Source organism: Corvus kubaryi, unplaced genomic scaffold (assembly GCF_017639235.1).
Source record: "Corvus kubaryi isolate FWS band 111438036 unplaced genomic scaffold, C.kubaryi_AGA036_p1.0 37270, whole genome shotgun sequence".
NCBI classification, from domain to species: domain Eukaryota; kingdom Metazoa; phylum Chordata; class Aves; order Passeriformes; family Corvidae; genus Corvus; species Corvus kubaryi.
In genome coordinates, this window is record NW_024581083.1 from 481,765 (window position 1) to 495,416 (window position 13,652).

The 13,652-nt window shown below is 57.0% G+C and overlaps 1 protein-coding gene and 1 long non-coding RNA gene across 6 annotated transcripts in view; both read left to right on the forward strand.

The window, feature by feature from the left end:
• The first annotated feature begins 6 nt into the window (after positions 1-6).
• NRG2 (neuregulin 2) overlaps positions 7-13,652 on the forward strand; it is a 156,325-nt gene continuing 142,679 nt past the window's right edge. For all 4 annotated transcript variants that reach the window (XM_042025351.1, XM_042025350.1, XM_042025352.1 and 1 more), the window contains exon 1: positions 7-454. In XM_042025351.1, the coding sequence (XP_041881285.1) occupies positions 31-454 (424 nt within the window). In that variant the 5' untranslated portion in view covers positions 7-30. The remainder of the gene's footprint in view (positions 455-13,652) is intronic.
• LOC121663275 lies at positions 946-5,051 on the forward strand. 2 transcript variants are annotated; one of them, XR_006015587.1, is made up of 3 exons: positions 946-3,200; positions 3,616-4,092; positions 4,192-5,051. It is a non-coding gene; the product is annotated as an uncharacterized LOC121663275 (long non-coding RNA). The 2 variants fall into 2 exon arrangements; XR_006015586.1 differs by having other exon boundaries at positions 3,616-5,051.

Consider the following 13,652-nt stretch of genomic DNA (forward strand, 5'->3'; position numbering starts at 1 on the left):
GCCGGCGGGCAGCGAGCGGCAGCCGGCGGCATGAGGCGCGACCCGGCGCCCGGCTTCTCCATGCTGCTCTTCGGCGTCTCCCTCGCCTGCTACTCGCCCAGCCTCAAGTCCGTGCAGGACCAGGCGTACACGGCGGCGGTGGTGCTGGAGGGCAAGGTGCAGTCCGTGGGCCCCCCCGCCGGCGGCAATGACAGCCGCGGCGCCGGGCCCGCCGGGGGGGTCCTGGTCAAGGTGCTCGACCTGTGGCCCCTCAACAGCGGGGGGCTGCAGCGGGAGCAGCTCATCAGCGTGGGCTCCAAGGCGCCCTGCTTCAAAGTGAAGCGCAACCACCGCTACATCTTCTTCCTCGAGCCCACCGAGGAGCCGCTCGTCTTCCGCACCGCCTTCGCTCCGCTCGACACCAGCGGCAAGAACCTCAAGCGGGACGTGGCGCGGATCCTCTGCGCCGACTGCGGTACGGGCCGCGCCGCGGCGGCGGGGGGCGGCGGGGGGCGATGGCGGAGCGGCGGCGGAGGGCGATGGCGGAGAGGCGGCGGGGAGCCCTGGCCCGCGTCCCGGGCAGCCGCGGGCCGACAGGTCCGTACCCCTCGGACCTGGGGGAGACAGGTGCCCGGCGATCGTCCCCCCACTTCACCCCCGGTGGGCCCCGGGAGCCGCGCCTGCACCGGGGGAGATGCGGTGTGATGAGATGAGATGAGATGAGATGAGATGCGATGCGCTGCGGTGCGATGAGATACGATGCGCTCCGCGCGGCCCGGCCGCCGCAGCCGCGCTCCCCCCATCCCCCGGCCCCGGGGCTCCTCGCTCGCCCGGCTCAAGGTCCCGCAGCCCCGGCCCGGCGCCGCGCCAGCAGCGCAGCCCCGAGCCCGGTGCGGGGAGCGCCCGCAGCCCGCGGCCGCCCGGCTCTCGGCGGTGCCGCGCGGGAGCCCCCGGTGTCAGCGCGGTCCCAGCGCCCCGGTGCCGCTCCCCTCCGGGGCCTCGGCCGTGGCAGCCCTGGCCGGGAGAGCTGCCGGCCTGCGGGGGTCCCGGTGTCTCCGGCCGCGACCCCCGCCCCGGGCGCTTTGCCTGGTGCAGAGGGGGCCGGGCCCGGGATGCGGGGCTGGGACAGGGGCAGAGCTCCAGGGGTGCCCTAAGAGCCGGGAAGTTTTGCCTCTTCCAAAATAACGGCCTCGCGGGGGGAAGTTGGTTTTTCTTTTGTTCGTTCCGCGCATTTCGGTGTCTCCGATCACGGCTCTCGTGCGGTGGCTTGTGCTGTTCTTCCAGCACCTCTGGAAACGCGGTTATGAAATGACTTCAACGGGAAGCGCCCGCCGGAGAGTCCCTGCTTTTGTTCCTGGATTTTCCTTGCTGTCCTCTGGCAGGTGAACACCTGCGAAGGGCTGGGCGGTGGGGACCGGGCGAGGACAATGCCTGCATTTTCCCAGGGTTTGGATCTGAGCTGACAAAAATGCACGGCTGGCCCTTCATCCAGCCTGAATGCTGGATACTGTGTCACAAAATCTGGGGAAGGCTGGTGTTAACCCGGAGAGCTCTGAGAGCCATGCCGTGCTCTCAGAAATGGTTCGAATCCCTCATGTTTGGTGTGTTATGAGGATATACAGGATGTATCTCCAGGGAATCCAGGCTCCCCACTCAGTGTCGGTACACCGCATCCTCATCAGGTTAATTGGCCTTTTGCCTCATTAAAAGCAAGGTACTTTGTCAAGTTATACTTAGCTCTGTAATGACCATATGTGTACTGCTCTGTGGTGGTTGTTGTTGTGTTATTAACTGGGTGTTTCTGGGGCAGATACTCTGCCATTCGGGACTGCTGACCCCGCATTGTGAAAGGTAGACCTGCCTCTTTTTTTAGTTGTCCAAGAGATAAATTTAGAAGCTTGCGTTTCCTGGGAGAAAGGTGGAACCTTGCACATCATAAAATGTTGTTGAGGAAAATGGGCTAAGACTGCGTGCGAGAAAACTAATTTGGGAGGCACTAATTTCATGTGCATCTGTATGTGGGCCATCGTGGACAGAGAGGAGTTAGCGAAAGAGCTGTGGTACAGACAAGAGGAAAGTAAATGGGGGAATTTCTCAGGACTGTGGTCTCATTGTCGGGGGAAAACACAGCAAAAGGTACGTGGCTTTTATTATTACTTAAATGTTTTTTTATCAAAAAGGATTCTGAACTTGTGCATCTCTGAGCAGCAGGGTTTGACTTTAAGGGGAACGGAGGCTGCTCCGTGGCATCAGGGCTCAGGCCCAAAGCGTTAATGTGTGGGCTGATGTAACAACAAGTTAAGAGTTGTCATTCTGTCGTGACACCTTCTTGGAGCTGATGCTTTTGTTTCTGTGTGGCTCTGATGGGTTGATTCGGCTCCCTGGCTCAGGGATGCTGCAGGTTAGTGGGAGCCTTGTCTCAGCAGAGCTCGATGGCAGATTCCAAAGGAAAAATAAAATCTGGTGGTTGGGAACTGTCAGAGCTGTGGTTTGGTTTGGTGATGAAGATGAAATGGGAGCCTCAGCTTGCTGAACTGGTGGTTCTCTGAGCACTTCATGCTCTTGGTTCAGCCAGGAGGTTACTTCTGAAGGTGACTTTCCTGGCAGGATTTTCTGATTTGTAGCACCTGAACTGCTGGAAAGGTGTGTGAACTGGGAAACCAGGCCACAGTTTGCCTTCAAGCTCTGTGGTTTGTGCTGGGAGGGAAAATCTGAAGGGGTGCAGGGGTATTTCCCATTCTTGCTGCTGATGAGGGCGGTGAGAACTCCAGAGCTGGCAGGGGGTGAATGTCCAGGCACGAGCTGCACTCTGAGGGACAGCTAGGCTGCAGCTGTGAGGGATGTTACCGAGCTGGGGGACAGATGCTGGGGTTGCTTCTGAGCAGGAAGGGAGGATCTTGTGGCTGTGCTCACTCCAATCCCCCCACTCCCAAAGATGGAGGCCTCACAGGACCATCTTCTCCCTGCTCTGGCTCTGTGCCTGGGTCTGTTTTCCAGTGATTCATCCCCTTCTCACCGGCTAAGATGCCGTGTGTCTCCTGCTCTTGCTGCTTGCCGAGGTCCGGGATGCGATACAGGATTAGACCTGTGATGGGAGCATCCATGTCTCTCTCCAAGGAGCCGTCTCTGCTGTTTGCACAGCTCGCTCAGAGGAGTGAAAGCGAGTGCTGAGACTCTGCATGGGACCCAGACCCTCTCTGAGCAGAGCCAGGAGGACTGAGGTGAGAGAAGGACGGCATGGGGTGTGGGGGACAGAGCAGGAATGCTGGTCTGCGCAGCTGGTGTGTGTGGGGTCTGAGCTGGGCTGCTTCATGGGTGCCCCCTGAGCAGAGATCCAGGGAGGGGGAGCCTCACTTTGGCCATCTCACTGCTGGGCAGGCTCTGAAGGCTGGAACTTCCCCATCTGCAAACCCCAGAGGGGCACAGCCTCTGCAGCCCTGCCCAGCCATGGGTTTTCATCCCCCTGCTGCACAGGGAGCAGCTGGAACTGGGGCCCAGCATCCTGCAGGTCTCACCATCCACTTGTCCATCTTAAAACCTCTTCTGCACTGGGAGTATTATTGTTTTTTTTCATACTGTTATATAACGATTCCTGTTATTGCTTCTCCTCCTGTCTCTTTTCTTTGTATCTTCTAGCTCCTTAATTTGGGATGGTCTCATGTCTCCTTTGTGCCTACACACACAGATCAAGGAGGAGGAAATAGGTGCAAGACACAGTGCTGGCTCTCACTGGTGAAGGAGCTGGTGGCATTATCCCCACTGGAACAACTCCTGATCTGAATCCAGAACGGGGGTTGTGGTCCTCATCCTCCTGGTCTTTAGGGGTAGCTCGTGTCAGCATCTGCTTCCCACTCTGTATGAGTCCCCTCTTTCTGTGTGAAGGATTTATGTGCAGGTATTTTGTACACAGAAGAGTGGGGATTTAACCTGTCCAGGCTCTGATTCCTGCTTTCACAGAGGAACAAATGTCTTCCTGCCTCCATATGCAGCGAGTTGGAAAGTAGCTTTAATTAGAGCCTGTACATCTCCTGAAGCACCTCACCGAAAATGCTGCTGAGCTCCAGGACGAGGTCTGCGACTCGCCTGTAGGATTAGCTAGCTTAGCTGGGGCAGGTAATCTGGTGGTGGCAGATCCCTGGGAGGATTTGCAGGCAGAGGACCTGTTGTTGTAGATGGCACTTTTTGCAGATGGGGTATTTATTTTTTTTCCAGTCCGAAGGTATCTTGGTCCCAGTGGGAATCAGGAGTGTGCTGGGGCTGTGGCGTTTGCCTCTGTGGCCACATAATGCTGGGAGCTGTTTATCCTGGAGCGAGGTTGCTTAGAGCTGGCCTGTGAGAGGAGGAGGGAGGCCGGATTTTGAAGTGCCCGCTGGAAAATACAGCCCTCTGGATTACAGTGTAGGTGTTGCTGCCTGAAATAGCACTGGCAACTTTGGACCAGCAGCTCATGCAAAAATATCCCTCTTCACTATCCTGCAGATCATTGGACTCACTGCAAGGCAGGCAGGCACAGGGGAGGGGTGTGGGTGGGCTCCAGCTGCTGGTGATGGTACTCTGCCTTCATCCCAGGACAGCTGTGGAGCACGGAGCAGTAAAGCTGGATTTTCTCACACACCACCTTGCTAATTAGAGCTGTCTGAAACTATTTCTCACCACCTTCAGAAAATCACACTTCCTTGGATTTGCAGAAGAGCAAAAACTTGCTTCCTTCTTGCCTTGAGTTCCTGCAGGTGGGGAATGGTCACTGTGCTGCAGACAGCTTTGACCCCTCGCAAGGGTGGCGCATTTCTGGGTGCTCTCTCAAATCCCCTCATACAGGATTCGGTCTGGAGTGGACCTGGGGTGGCTGGGTCCTTGTGGCCAGGTCAGCTCCTTGTCTCCTAAACCAGCCATCCAGCAACTGGCAACTGGAACTTTGCTTGGCCGAAGCTGCAGGTCCAAGTGACTCCAGTGGTGCCCGACACAACGGAGTTTTCCCCTCCCAGGCATGTGCCATGTGTGGAGCAAAGCCTGGCTAGTTTCTCAGTTCCCCTTTCAGAAACGTTTGACTAAATAAAGCATCTCCCCAAGGATCTCCATGAGTAAGACAAGACTAAAACAGCTCCTGAGTGATCCCAGCAGTTCTGATTTCTCTATCTAGGGCTGCTCCATGCCCAGCCCCTGGCCCCAGCTGCTGCTTTGTGGTTCTTTGTGCTCTGCCAGCTGACAGCCCTTAGATATGGGCCCTCAGGCAGAATGCCCTTTCTAAATCACAGGTGACACCTTGACTTGGGTTTGGATCTGGATCAGAAGCTGGTGCATGCTTGGGGGCACAGAAGCAATAAACTGCATCACCAGGCGAAAAGGGAGCCATGCTCTGCTGCAGCTGAGCTCCCTGCTTCATTTGGGCTGTGTGAGGCGAGATGCACCATGGGCACCAGGGCCTTGAGCCTTCAAGCACTTGGCTCACCCCAAAATCTGCTGCAAAGTGCCGCAAGGGATGGGTTTTGGTACCGTGCTGCTGGGCTGAGGGTGCCTCTCCCAGCAGACTGGAGGGGGTGGCCAGTTCCCATGCACATGTGACACGGCTCCTACGCAGAGCGGCTGCTGCTTTGCCAGGTTTGGGACACTGGATGCTGCTGCTGAAGTCGCCTCATCTCCATTCCCCTCCTCAGTCAATGCGTGACGCTGCTGAGTGTAAATTATAGCTGTGCCGGCCCTGGCATGACACCTGGGCTTCCCCAGGTCAGCTGTGCTAGCCCAGGGCAGGTGACGGTGCAGATGCAGGGAGAAAGACAGAGCTGAGTGACGCGCTGGGCCAGGAGGAGCTCCAGGAGACTGATCCGTGGTGGGCAGCAGGTTTGGGAGGCTGCGAGCCCGTGGGCGACTCTGGTCGTCTGAGGAATTCTCACTGCAGAGGAGCCTGAGCGACAAAGTGCTGGGAGGTGAGGAAGTGCCTCCGCTGAGCCGGGAGGCGCCGGGGCTGTCTGGCAGCTCCTGTCGGGGCTCCCGTGCCCGCTCCGTGCCCTGTACGCAGCGTGGTCAGTGCTGCCCGTGCTGGTGGGGGCCGCGCTGGGCGCAGCGGAGCCGTCAGCGCATCCTGCCGCTCTCTGCTGCTCAGGGCAGGCTGCCAGGATGCGAGTTCACCCCCTCCCCAAGGGCGGGACCGCCCTGTCGGGCCCAAACGGTGCCGCTTGAAGGCGAAGGCTCTGCCCCGCTCCCCGGTGAGGTGTTCTCTGCGCTGTGAGCTGCTCTGCCCGGTGCAGATGGCAGAGGACGCCTGTCCTCGGCGGGGGCTCGGCGGATGCGGGCGGCGAGGGGAGGCTCTGGAGGAAGCTCATCTCCCTGGAAACTTTGGCAGCCAGGCGTCTGCTTGCCTACTGAATTGGGTGTGCAGCAATCGAACCCCTGAAGGAGCCAGCACCTCTCAGCACTTACTGTCTCCGCCCTGGGGGGAGGTGGAGGGGTACGCCACCTGCCCAAAATTTTGGGGACAGAGTACTGAGTCTGCAAGGGTAGGTTGGAGATCAAAAGGAAGATGAATCACCAAGCTGCTCTTTCTCTGCTGAATGACCGTGCTCCCGGAGTTCGGCTGCTGCGGTTTGGGGCTGGGCTGTGTGCTGCAAAGCGTGGGCTGAAGGGCCAGTAAAAGCTGCTCTTGTTGAATCCCCATGGTCCAGCTCCACCCTGGATAAGACCCAGGCCAGTCTGGAGGATGGAAAAAATATATTTTCCCAGAAGATGGGTCCTAGAGGGGAGCAGATGATTTGCATCTTGAATGAAAATAATTTATACGACTCCAGGCAGAGAAGGCTCAGATGTCATCAGGTAGGGGGAGGTCACCTCTGTGCTGGAGGATTTGGAGACAAGTTTTGTATGGAAGTCACAGCAAACAGCACTGAAGCTCTTTGGAGAGGGGAGAGTTCATATTAGGGAAATGAGAAAACAGGAGATGCAGTGGGTTGGAGGAGGACAGGAGATGCTGCCTTGGAGACCCTTGGCTCTTGCCAAGGTTGTAGCAATGGTTGTGTCAGGGAAACCCTTTTGGCCTTCTTGATTTCCCTGTCTCGGGGTCTTACCCCAAGCAATCACTCCCTTAAGGTACCACTGCAGTGCCAACCACAGCCAAGGGTGATCTCCCAGAAATGTTCCCCAGTTGGAATCATGGGTTGGAACTGAGTTGGGGCTCATGGTGGTGGCATGGGCTAAGCACGATCCCAGCTGGTGTGGCACTTGAGGATGGAGCTGGGTGGGCTGATGGGATGATGTTGTGTGCAGAAAAGAGGTCAGAAGATGACAATGGTCCTGACAAGGCTGTGGGAAGTGCAAACCAGAGGTACCTGCCACCCTTTTGTCCCTGGTGGCCTGGCCTGGAGCTGGGTGAGAGCTTCCAGCAGAGTGATTTGGCAGTAGGCTGGGGAGACACCCATGAGGAATGACCCTGGTGTAGGTGACCCCCTTGCAGGCAGGCAGGAGAGCCTGCTCAGAGGGTGTGAGAGTGGGGTCCATTCCCGCCCTGTTGTCTGATGCTGTAGCTCAGGGACAAGGTTCTTCTGCCCACAGCAACTCTCCCTGGCCTGGACAGTCCTTGAAGTTCTCTTTGTTGGGGGTTGGTGGCCACAGTGGTTCTCTCTGGTCCCCCCACCTGCCCCACACCCACTGCCTGCAGCAGGATAGTGCCTTCCTTTCCTGTATTCCTGTCACTGTTTGCTGGCCCTTGGAGGGCACCTCAGTTCATCCTTGCAGGCTGTAGCATGTGTTCTGGTTTTGCAGGAATAATACTTCATCTTTGGTGACCTCCTGGAGCAGAGCTGGCTGCTGTTGTCTCTGGGCACAGCATCTCTCTGGGATGGGACACACATGCCTGATGAGTAGGGATGTGTCACACTTGTGACAGAGCACTCAGCTCCCACCCTGCTGCCCCTCTCTCTCTCCCTGTCCTGACGTGAGGGAACTGTCCTTTACCCTCTTGATGAAGGTGAGAACTTCCCAACGGGTTCACGTGCTGGAAATGAGCCTGTAGGGTCTGCAGGTGAGAGCAGAGCCCCAGGGCTGATGGAAAGCAGATCTTGGATGTGATGGTTTTCTAGGGCAGGTCTAGATGGGCAGTGCTGTGCCTGATGGCTTGTGGAAAGGCTGAGGAGGATGGGAATGCTTTGCAGAGCCTGAGGAAGGACACACTGTACTACTTAGTGGGAGAGCTAGTCAGAGCCTGCCAATTTGGGGTCGGAAGGCAGGTATTTGCATTCATTATAATCAATCACTGCTCATCCACTCTCCGTAATGGCTCGGTAATGACAAAGCGCTGCTCAGGAGCCTCTCGGTGGTCTCAGGGCAGGCAGATGGCTTGGCAGGAGGGTGGGACTGGAATTAGGTCTGCTTTCTGGGCTGCCTTAAAGTTGGCAGTGATGCACGAGCCCTGGCTGCTGCTGCCCTGGCCACAGCCTGTCCCCACTGGACCCCGGCTCCTGCTGCCGCACCGGCCGCTCCCGCTGCTCGGGGTGGGCAGCCCTGGGACGAGCCAAGGGGAGGTCAGCATCGGGCACAGCCTCTACTGCCAGCCTGTGCCAGTGGGATGTGGCCTTTCCCGTCATGCAGAGGTGTGTGGGTGTGTGATTAGCAACACACTCATTAGCCCTGGGAGTGTGACAGGGAGCATGAGCCATAAGTCAGGATGCCTTGCTTGGGGGTCGGATCTTCCACGTGGGTCCGTGGGATGGTAGTAACAGCAAGGGTAGGAGTGAATGCTTCTGGCCCTCGTCTGGACCTGCTGCTCTAGGTGTTCCCCTCCCACCCCTCCAGTCTTCCTCAGCTGCCCTTCTGGGTGTCTTGGTGCAGAGGAAGAGTGTGGATGTGTTTGGCTGGGTCTCCCCATGGCTGCTCTCAGCCTTCAGCCAGGCTGGCATGTGCTGGGAGTCCAGCTGAAGTCACCACCACCCGTGGGACAATCCTCTGCCATGTGGGGTCTCAGCCACCTTCTCCTGGTATCTCTGCTAGGAGAAGGATCTTTCTCCCCTCCTGGCTGCCAGGTTGCAGCTGTGGTGGAGGTCTGGGATACCCCAGGATTGCTCTTCCCCAGCCCTTTCTGCCTCAGTTGGTGATTTAAGCTGGTCCTGCTGGTGTAGGGGACACAAGAGGCTGGATGGCTGTTAGTTTGTAGGGTGGCTGTTGTTCTTTCTTGGATGTTCAGGCACAACAGCAAGTTCTGGCAAATGCTGCAGAACCCACAGGCCAGATGATGCCCAAATAGGATTACAGGGAAGGAGGGGAAAACCTAGGAGGGGTCAGGTGGATTTGGGAGGCTCAGATGCAGCTGAGATTCTGTGAAAGGCCTTGATGATTTTGAATGTTGGGTAGGACACAGTGGTAGATGTAGGACGGTTTGGATGGGAATTGGGATTTATTCTATACCTACAAGAACTGGGGTGATGGTGGGAGGCAGCAGGCACAGGGTCACCCGAAGGTCCTTCTTCACACAGAGCCTTGGACACAGAGCCTCACTGCAGGGGGCTGCGGGGCAAGAGGGGAAGGACTGGGGGGTCCCCAAGGCCATGCTGGTGTGTGTGGCAGCATTGGGGTGCAGCTGCTGATCCTGCAGCTCCCCAAATGCCTCAGTGCCAGAAGGGATGGGCTGTGCTGGGAGGGGCACAGCACGGACTGAGGCAGAGTTTAACCCCAGGAGAGGTGTGCTGTGATCAGTAATTCCTCTGTGCAGCCTGACCTCCATTGCCTGGATCATGCTCCAGAGACGGAGCTTTGGGGCACATCCAGCCCATTCCAGCGTAGGGATGTTCTGTGTGGGAGCTGCTCTCAGCCCCGTGTCAGGGCAGGGGTGCTGGGCACACTCACTGCAGTCAGGGGGGTTTGTGTGCTCTGGAGAGAACCAGTGCAGGCAAGGGGGCTGTGCTTGGAGACTTGCTTCAGGTCCCATCTGTGCCACTGATCACAGGAAAGCTTCTCAGCATCCCCACACTGTGATTCCCTGCCTGGCAAGCAGGAAGGATGCTGCTTTGCACACTCTTCTAGGGAGCAGGCAGAAACTGGTGGTGTGCTGGGTTCCCATCAGTGTGTCAGCACCAGGAATCACCAGAAGTGGAAATAAAACCCTCCCCTCCCTCCGGTGCCTGTCACTGATGCACCTCAGCACAGTCCATTCCCCTGCGTGCAGGGCTGTCCCTCTGCCAGCTGCTCCTCTGTGGGGCTGGCAGACCCTGCTATAAAGGAAGCAGACCCTGCAGGGGTTCTCTGTGCAGCTGGGGGTATCTGAGTTGGTGTTTGGCGTTGGAGGGCACCTGCCTTGTTCCTGAAAAGGGTCTGCAAGAGACCTGCAAAGTACCAGCAGGCAGTGTTTTCTCTCCTTGGGTGGCCACGACGTTCGGAGCGTTTCCCAGCCAAGCTCAGCTCCCAGCAGAGGTGTTAGATCCACAAGGGCAGAAACTTGCGGTCCCCAGCCCTGCCTCTGATCCGCAGCAGCACTCTCCATCTGTGTGGGGGAGCTGTGACGTGTGAGGAGACGATTTCTGTCAGTCCATTCCTGGTGACATGCAGGCTTCTGGCATGCAGGCTGTTTTCCTGGTGCTCGGCACTAGCTGGGAGTACTGGCGGCAAGCACGGATCCCCGAGGGCACTTGATGCTGTATGATGGTGTGGAGAGAGGATTTCCCAGGCTGTTGGAGGGCTGAGCAGCTCTGTGGTGCTCGCTGTGATGAAGGATGCTCGGGTGAGGCAGGCAGAGTGGCTGCTCTGCTGATGCCTGCGAACTTCTGTAGCTGCTGCAAGGAGCTGAGAGATTAAGGGTGTGTTTTGTGGCTTGAAACGACCCTTAGAGCTGCCAGCAGGACCCATTCCCTAGTCCTCGGGGATGCCACGTGTCAGTAAGCATCACTGGCAGGTGATCCAAACCCATCCAGGCAGGGGTTTGTGGGCATGTTCTCTTCTGCAGGCTCTTCCCAGTGAGAGGGCAGACAACTGCCCTGCCTGCCCGTGCTGAGCCAGCGCATCCAGGAGCCCTCCTGCCTTGGGTTGCAGACGGCTCCAGGCCTCTCCTTCCTCCCCGAGCACTGCAGGCTGGATCGCCTTCTGCTCCGTGTCATCAGGGCAGGGGCAGGGAGTCCAGAGCTGTCACACTGGGACAGCACAGGTGCGAGGAAGCGGAGGGAATCCTGCCTGCGGTGTGATGCACCTGGAGAGAAAACAGCTGAGTCTGCCAAGAACACACATGACGTCACTGTAACCAGACAGGTAACCGGGAACAAAATCACTGCTCCTGCGGGAAGGAGGCAGAAATTCCTGTCCTTGGGGGACCTGGCAGGTTTCTTTGAGCAAGGAGAGGAAATGCCTTCCTGTGGTGAAGTTTGACACTGGTGGATGGGCGATGAGACCAGCAAACCTCATGTTTAGATGTTAAAGCATCCAGGAGAGGAGCTGGTAACTCCCAAACCATAAATACATGAAGCAGGTTCTGGCTTCGGAAGGGCAGATGGGCATGCTGGAAGGTGCACTGGGAAGCTGTGACCTTTTGAAACCTTCCTGCTGGGATAATGGCTGTGGTTTTCCCTCACTGGCTGATGCTGACAGTTGCCTGCCGTCCGTGTTGGATGTTGGCTGGCTGCACGGGCTGCAAGTGTGCTGCTGCCAGCAGGAGCTCCTGGGGCTGGAGGTGGCTCCTCAAGCCATGGTGCCAGACAGCTCTGAGCTATGGAGAGGGGGCTTGTGCCCTCCTCTGCTCTGGATGCTGGGGAGGCGTGTGCTGTGTGTGCTCTGGTGTAGGGTGGCACCTCTGAGAGAGGTCGCCCAGTCCCTGCCCCTGCACAGATGCCTGCAGGCCTTCTGTCTGGGAAGAGGGATGCTGAACCTTGTGGGTAGAGCTGTCCTCCAGCTGGGGTGTTTCCTTATGTTGCACAAGATTTACTGAAAGCATCGTGTGAACCTGCTGGGAGAGGGTGCATTGATGAGTTTCTTTTCCCGTCATCTCTTCTGTAATTCAGTGCCCTTTCCCATCATTTGGCCTTCAGGGAATTTCCCACCCCTCAGGCTGTGTTCCAGAGCCAGGAGAGAAGTCCTAGGTCATTCCTCCTCTGGACAGCCAATACAATCCTTGGTGCTTGACATCCTTGTGGGATGTCAAATGAGACCCGACCTGCAGCACAGCACAGCTGAGCTCTGCCAAGACTCAAAGTTCTGGCCCAAAGAGGCTGCAGAGCCCAAGGAGTCTCATTCCAGTATTAAGTGGGTCAGTCCAGGGGCCTTTCCAGAGATCCCAGCAGTGTGGTCAGAGCCGGCGGTGGAGCTGCTGCCTGTGTCTCCTGTGGGCAGAGGGTGTGAGGAGCAGGGTCAGCGATGTCCCACCGGGCAGTGGCTCTGCCAGCTCTGCTGCCTGCTGTCACCAGAGGCCAAACCTGGTGCCACAGCACAGCTCCAGGCATGGCACACCTGCAGCCAGGCTGGAGGAGGGACGAGTGGCCTTGGGGGTGGGCAGTGCCTGCGTGGGAGGACCACGCACTGGGCGTCTCCTGTTAAAAACTAAGTTAAAAACTAAGTTGTAGCAGGCACGTGGTGTTCCCAGGAGTTGCCAGATCAGTGTGGAGCCTGTAGAAGACACATCCATGTCCCTGGGGCAGAAACCTGCCCGGCAGTGGGGCTTGGAGGTTTGGAGGTGTTTGCTGTAGCAGACAGACAGACCTGCCAGCAAGTGAGGCTGGGAACAGGATTTTATCTGGAGCAGTTTTATGCTGGGCTAAACTCATCTCCTGTTGGAGAGTGGGGGAACAGCAGAAAGCGGGGTCATCTTCTGGCTGCTGCACCTGAGGGGAACCCCCCCTCCTTGAAGTCTTATTTTCATGGACGATGTTCTTCAAAATAATGGGTTTTTTTTCTCCTTCTCTGTGTAACGGATGACACGGGAAACCCTTCTGCAAGGAAGTAAATTCTGCCTGTCACGGTGGCTTTCACTTGGCAGTGTTGAATTTCCTTCCATGCTGCTGTTGTCTTTCTCTTTTCCCCCTTCTCTCCCGCCCACACACACTCTTTTCCATCGTACATCCTCAGCTTTCAGAATGATAATTGCAGTTGAGTGAAGAAAACCCTAACATGTTTTGAAGGATGGCTTCGGTGCCTTTTTCTGCAGTGTTCTCTGAGTCTGCACCCTGTTTGAAAATGTGAAGGTGTTTCAATGACCCTTTTTTTCCCATTTAGACCTATTTTTTTGGAGGAAATTTCTTGCGGGTTCCTTGAAAGCGCTTTCTTTCCTTTTCCAAAAGCAGCTGACTGAGCCGTGGGGGCTCAGCCAGGAGAAAAGAAGGCTCAGGGGGGACTTTCTTGCTCTCTGCAAATCCCTGACAGGAGGCTGGAGCTGGGCAGGGTTGGTCTCTTCTCCCAAGTAACAAGCGGCCTCAAGTTGTGCCATGGGAGGTTTAAATTGGATATTGGGGAAAAATTCTTCACTGAAAGGATGGTGAGGCATTGAAACAGGCTGCTCAGGACAGTGGTGGAGTCATCATCCTTGGAAATGTTTAAAAAATGTGTAGGTGTGGCACCTGGGGGCATGGTTGGGTGGTGAACAGGGTGGTGCTGGGTTAAGGGTTGAACTCAATGACCTTAGAGCTCTTTTCCAACCTTAGCAATTCTGTGATTCTACTCGTGGTGGGACTGTGGGCACAGTGATGCTTCTGCCCAAGCACCATGTCCTGGGGCAA